This window comes from Henckelia pumila, chromosome 2, assembly GCF_033568475.1.
Source record: "Henckelia pumila isolate YLH828 chromosome 2, ASM3356847v2, whole genome shotgun sequence".
Classification (NCBI taxonomy): domain Eukaryota; kingdom Viridiplantae; phylum Streptophyta; class Magnoliopsida; order Lamiales; family Gesneriaceae; genus Henckelia; species Henckelia pumila.
The window spans coordinates 177783332-177789572 of NC_133121.1; the positions used below are offsets into that span (position 1 = coordinate 177783332).

The window sequence follows — 6241 nt, forward strand, 5'->3', positions numbered from 1 at the left end:
TATAAATTAAATATCAATATTATTATTTTTTCGTTTAAGAGATGACTTACGAGCTTGTTAACGAGCATGTTCACGAGCTAACGAGCCGAATATTGTAAAGCTCGAGTTTGGTTCGTTTTCCTTAACGAGCCTCATTAAACGAGCTCAAACGAGCTTTTAACGAGCCGTGACCCGAACTGTTCGTCTTATTTACATCTCTAATTATTGGGACGCCTATAAACCAAAACAATAATATAATTAAATTATATGGAAAAAAACAACAACATAATCATATTTTATTAAATTGTTTCAATGAATTATGAATTTATAATTTTGATGGAACTATAAATTATACGAGGATTTTCTAAAAAAAATATCGGTCTTATTAATTAATCAAATTTATTGATTTAATATATTGACATGAGTCAGGACCGAAAAAAATATTATTTTAAAGAAATTATCCATTTTCCGAGTACTATACTCATAAGAGAAGTTATTTTTTGGTCGAAAAAAAGAGAAGTTATTTTTATTTTATTTTTCCAATCTTATTAATCTTGAAAATGTAGTTTGACTTTGACCTGCTGGCCAGCTAAGACTGGAATGGTGAAGTATAATGGAATGGTGGATATATCATATAAATAAAAGAAATTAATCTAACAATTTTATTTGGAAAATTTTTTTAATCCACGAAAGTATTCAGCGTTAACAAACAACAGAAGAAGGAATATATATTACCATGGTAAAAGAAAATTCAGAGAACGAATGAACGATGTTGATTGTTTACTGAGGAGTATTATACTGTAAGCTTTTTCCAACAACCCTTCATTATTTGTATGTTGAAATTTGTGTTTCTCATAAAAGCTTGCTTTTTTCCTCTTTGTTTTATCTGATAATATTTCTTTTCTTTTCTTTTCCTTTCCTTTTTTTTTTGTTTTTTTACGGATTGAGTTCGAGGGGAGTCGTATGATGGCTTTTTGATTAGTTGTTAGTATGTTTGTGGTGCGATAATTGAAATTTTAGCTGATTTCTTTTGGTGGGTTTCGCGTTGTATCTGGGTTTTGGATTTTCAGTGGAAAGACTCGAAATTTGTGGTTTGATTTTGGTGGAGAGTGGTGGGTTTCGTTTAGGTCGTGAAGGAAAAGATGGGTTTTAATTGGTCGATCGATGCGTTTGAAGAATTTTGATCTTTGGTTGAAAGTGGGTTTCTGGTTTGGTGTGGCTTTTATTCTGAGACTGTTGATTTTTTGTTTTTTTCTGGGTGGAAAAAAGGGTTCTTTTCCCTTTTTTGAAGAACATGAAGTTAATGCAAGCTGACTTTGGTTCGTGAAGGATTGACGCGTATTTCAGCTACTTGGTGAGTTCAGACTCAGAAAGATCTTTCTGAAATTGGATTAGAACCTCACTGTCTGTTGTTGGATCAGTAGTTTAATTTTCATAGCTTTTGAAATTGGGTCTGGGAATCTGTATTGAAGGAAAGATTCAACGCCTCTCTGTTGATTTTGGTAGAATTTGGCGTTCTTGAAGTTGAATTTTCCATCATTTATTGCCTGTTTTATCGGCGTAAAAGTAGGTTAATTTCCTCAAAACATGATCAAACAAATACTCGGAAAGATTCCCAGAAAGCACAAGTCTGCTGGAGACTCGAGCCTCTCTTCAAGTTCCTCAACTTCTTCGAAGAGAGGTGATGGAGGGGGTAAACGGTTAAGCAGTGCAGTTGATGAAGTTATTTCGGCCCCTTTTTCGGCTTTAAGTACTGGGAATAATTCAGAAGATAGTTTTCTTCGAGAGAAAAACTTGAAAATAAATGGAAATTCTATCTCCGGTTCATATGAAGCATTGCCGAGTTTTAAAGATACCTCAAGCTCTGAAAAGCAGTTATTATTTATCAGAAAAGTGAAGATGTGCTGTGTTTTGTTTGACTTCACCGACCCTACAAAGAACCTTAAGGAAAAGGAGATCAAGAGGCAGACCCTGTTAGAGATAGTGGAGTATATAACGTCTGCGAATGGAAAGTTTACAGAAACTGTAATGCAGGAGGTTGTTAAGATGGTATCTGTGAATATATTTCGGGAATTTACTCCTCAGCCGAGGGATAACAAGGTTATAGATGGTGTTGAATTGGACGAGGAAGAGCCTGCCATGGATCCTGCATGGCCTCATCTGCAAGTTGTGTATGAATTTTTGCTAAGATTTGTTGCTTCTCCAGAAACTGATGCTAAGGTTGCCAAAAGATACATTGATCATTCCTTTGTTCTGAAATTGCTCAATCTTTTCGACTCTGAAGATCCTAGAGAGAGGGAATATTTGAAAACCATACTACACCGTATCTACGGGAAATTTATGGTGCATCGGCCGTTTATCAGGAAAGCCATCAACAACATTTTCTATCATTTTGTTTTTGAGACAGATAAGCATAATGGCATTGCTGAATTTCTCGAAGTGCTTGGTAGTATAATCAATGGATTTGCTTTACCGCTAAAAGAAGAGCACAAACTCTTTCTTGTCCGAACTTTAATTCCTCTACATAAACCAAAATGCCTGGCCATGTATCACCAACAGCTATCTTATTGCATTACACAATTTGTGGAGAAAGATTCGAAGCTTGCCGATATTGTTATTAGGGGACTGATCAAGTATTGGCCAGTCACTAATAGCTCTAAAGAAGTTCTGTTTCTTAATGAGCTGGAGGAGGTTTTAGAAGCTACGCAGCCACCTGAGTTTCAACGCTGCATGGTACCTTTGTTTCATCAAATTTCACACTGTTTGAGTAGCTTACACTTTCAGGTATGTGTTGTTTTATATTAGCCTATCCCATCTCTTCTTTTTTGTTCATTTTTTTCACTCTACTTGTATGTTTTCCGGACATATGGTAGTCGGTTTTATTTCAATTTCATCATGGGCTTATCATAAATCCTTTGAGGCGTTTCATTTACATTCTATAAAATAACTATTATATCTACAATGTGCCGTGACATATTATCTTCTCTTAAAGATTACTAAGATAGTGGAACTTAGTTTATGGTGATTGTTTTGCCTTAACTCCACCTTGTTTGTTTGAAACCTGACCTGTCTAGCTTAGAGGATTGACTGAACCATGATTTTTTATCTCAGTAATTGTCATGCACATTAGTGATAGGATCTGATACGAGGGAAACAGGTTGATTCTGATTCAGTGGCAATACATTATTATATATGGTTCATGTTTTCAGTACTTTTTGTTGGAAGCTGATGTGTGGTTACAAGTGATGTATCTGTTTGGAAGCTATTATTAAGCTCTTTACTGCATTTTAAACAATGCAGTGATAAATTATTGTTTTGTTTGACCCTTCATGATCCAAGGAATAAAGGGTTGCTTGTGGTAAATTTAATATTTATGAGTTGTGACAGCTGTGATGCAGTATCACAGATGCTGTTTATTTTTTTCTTACATTCCCTCTTTAACAAAGTATAATGGAATAACCTGATCAGATTGAAGCTTTTGGAATATTATGTGCAAGGTGGGTGTGTTCAAATTTGAACCATTAGTTTTTTAAATGATTTTTGCACACATTGGGAAGTGGTCCCAAATGGGCCTTTTCTTTTTAATTTCTTTTGTAATAAACTTTGATTCTTAGAACGAGCTCTGTTAGAGAAGATCTCCTTCCAAGTGCTTATACTTTTAAAAACTGTTTTTGTAATGTTTGGTTTGCTTAAAACAACCAGAAGCTAGAATGTAGGAAATGTGACTCCTAGTCTTTTGTTTCTACTTCTTCAAAAAACATTTATACTAGTGTAGTATTGTTAGTCAAACATTAATACTACTACTACTACTACTACTACTACTACTTCTGCTGCTGCTTTTTTTTTTTAATAAAAAAATAGCACTTGAAATAGCGTTGAAATAGCTTATCTTTAATAAATTATTTTTCATTATATAGCTTTCGTATCCATACTGACCCTTATGATATGGCAAGTAGTGTTTTCCTAACGTTTTAATTTTAACTTATGAAAGCAAAAATATTTTTTCCCGAATGGTTGACCTTGAGCTTCAACTTACTGAAATTGTGTTAATTGTCATGCTCAAGCTCGGAATCATCCGTATTTCTAGCTGAGTTTACTTTGATCTGTGATAAGTCAGTGACCAATATATGTTATGAAGTTCGTAAGATTTCGACTTGTTATACCTTGTTGTTTTGGTAGGCCAATTGAGTTTTCAACCATTGGGATATTGATCAGCTCTGAGCATGTGGCCATTGTTTCTGATGAAAGCATGAAAAATTGCATTGCTGTGAAATGTTGAGATGGAAACTTGTGTGTTTTGACTTGAGTATTCGTTTTGTCACCTTATTTCGTAATTTCAAATGGAGGACATTGATAATATCTCTGCTTCCTGTGTTGCTATTGGCATCTTTCCGTCAAGAGAGAGAGGCATTGTCCCTGAAGAGAAAGAATACATGAAATTGTATTTTTGTGTTTATCGCATTAACAGGTGAAAAGCCAGAGGCTGGGGAACATTTTATTGGTGTATACCGTGCGATTTAAGATGCATACGTGTCTCTTTTAGCATAAAATTTTATTCCACGCTATCCTGTTATTTTTTGGCTGCCTTCTAGATTAGTAGACTTATTTTGAGATAAAGTGAGTGCTTTCAGTTTTGTTAAGGTTTATCAAGTAACATCATTTTTGGTGGAAAATGATGTTATGATTTCGACCAATCGGTGTATGTACAAGGTAAAGAAAACCCTTTTGACATCTCGAAGACAGCAGTTGAAATTCTCCTCTCTCATCTCGTAAGACAGTCTGTAGCTCCAGTTCGACTAGCATGGTCAAGAAAATGGGCAGCAATTAGTAGGAGTCACTTGCTGTTCTTACTTGAGGTGATGGTTGACCCCTCGATTTAGTATCGTGACGTTTTCTACTTCTATTGGTTTTGGGGGCATAAGGCTGCAAAGTCAGTAGTACATTTTTCGACAGGGAAATGAGAACTTTCGTCCATAGGGGTGGGAAAAATACTGATTAGGCTTTTTGAAAGAAAGTTACTACTTACTAGGCTTGCTAGCATGTTATGTTAATGGTAGCACCGTCTTAGATTCTCGTGTTACTGATCATACTAATTTCTGCACTGTGAAAAGATTACATGGATTTGTCTGAGCTCTCTCATATTATTTTATCAAATTTTGGAGGATAGAACCTTGTGGGTTACCAATAAATTTACGAGTATTCTTCGCTGTCAGGTGGCGGAGAGAGCGCTGTTTTTGTGGAACAACGATCACATCGACAGCCTCATCAAACAAAACCGCAAAATCATTCTGCCCGTCATCTTTCCTGCTTTGGAGAGAAATGCCATACACCACTGGAATCAGGTTGTGCACAGTTTGACATTAAATGTTCGCAAAAACTTGTACGATCACGACCCAGATCTATTCAAGGCATGCCAGATCAAGTTCCAGGACGACGAAGCAAAGGAAAACGAGAAAAAAGAGAAACGTGAATCCACATGGATACGCTTGGAAGAGCTTGCCGCGAAAAGGGCTGCTAGTACTCAAGCTATTCTTGTCCCTCGAACCGGGGCAACTTAGACACAGGAGAAGATGTACACTTCCTTTCACTCCTATTCGTCCGCCTGCCCGCCGACGTTTATTTGAATTATTGCTTGGGTTTCTCTTTTTCAGTGTTTTGTTTGAGTTGAGGAAATCCGTTTGATAGTAAGATTTAGCAGTTGGACATTACTTTTTTAGTGGTTCAGACATGGTTCGTAACTCTGTTGCTTATATAGCAGTACAAGATTGTTTACTCTTCCGTCTTAGTGTGTATAAGCATCTCAAAATGTTTAACATGCAGAAATATGATCACTGTGTTGTTTGTTCTAATTTCATGTTTTGTATACAAAGTGTTACTCAGATAATTGTCATCTATGAGAATCGAACATCCGACATTGCCTTGGATACTAATCATAAGAATCAAACTCTTGTCAATTTACCAAAATCTATAGTTAATTGGGAAGATGCATGCAACTCTGATATTTTAAACCATATGGTCATACGAAATTCAACCGGGTTTTCTAGTAAGGATAATTATGGCACCTCAGACTAGCATGAAACCATGAGTAAAGAATATTATATTGGACGTGATCTTCAATTATACGAAATATCATCTTATCTTGTGTGTATTAAAAGACCGCCAAAAGAAAAAAAAAAAATAAATAAAAGGAGAGACCAGTGAGGATTGATAATTTATAAAGGAAAGAAGTGTCGGAATTGGAGAGTTAATTTGTATTTGAGCA

General features: G+C 35.6%; 1 protein-coding gene across 1 annotated transcript; it reads left to right on the forward strand.

Moving 5' to 3' along the window:
- The first annotated feature begins 656 nt into the window (after window positions 1–656).
- Window positions 657–5807, forward strand: LOC140882878 (serine/threonine protein phosphatase 2A 57 kDa regulatory subunit B' theta isoform-like). The gene is made up of 3 exons (XM_073289110.1): window positions 657–779; window positions 1249–2763; window positions 5193–5807. The coding sequence occupies exons 2-3, from the start codon at window positions 1567–1569 to the stop codon at window positions 5535–5537; spliced, it is 1542 nt and encodes a 513-aa protein (XP_073145211.1). The 5' UTR covers window positions 657–779; window positions 1249–1566; the 3' UTR covers window positions 5538–5807.
- The last annotated feature ends 434 nt before the right edge of the window (window positions 5808–6241 follow it).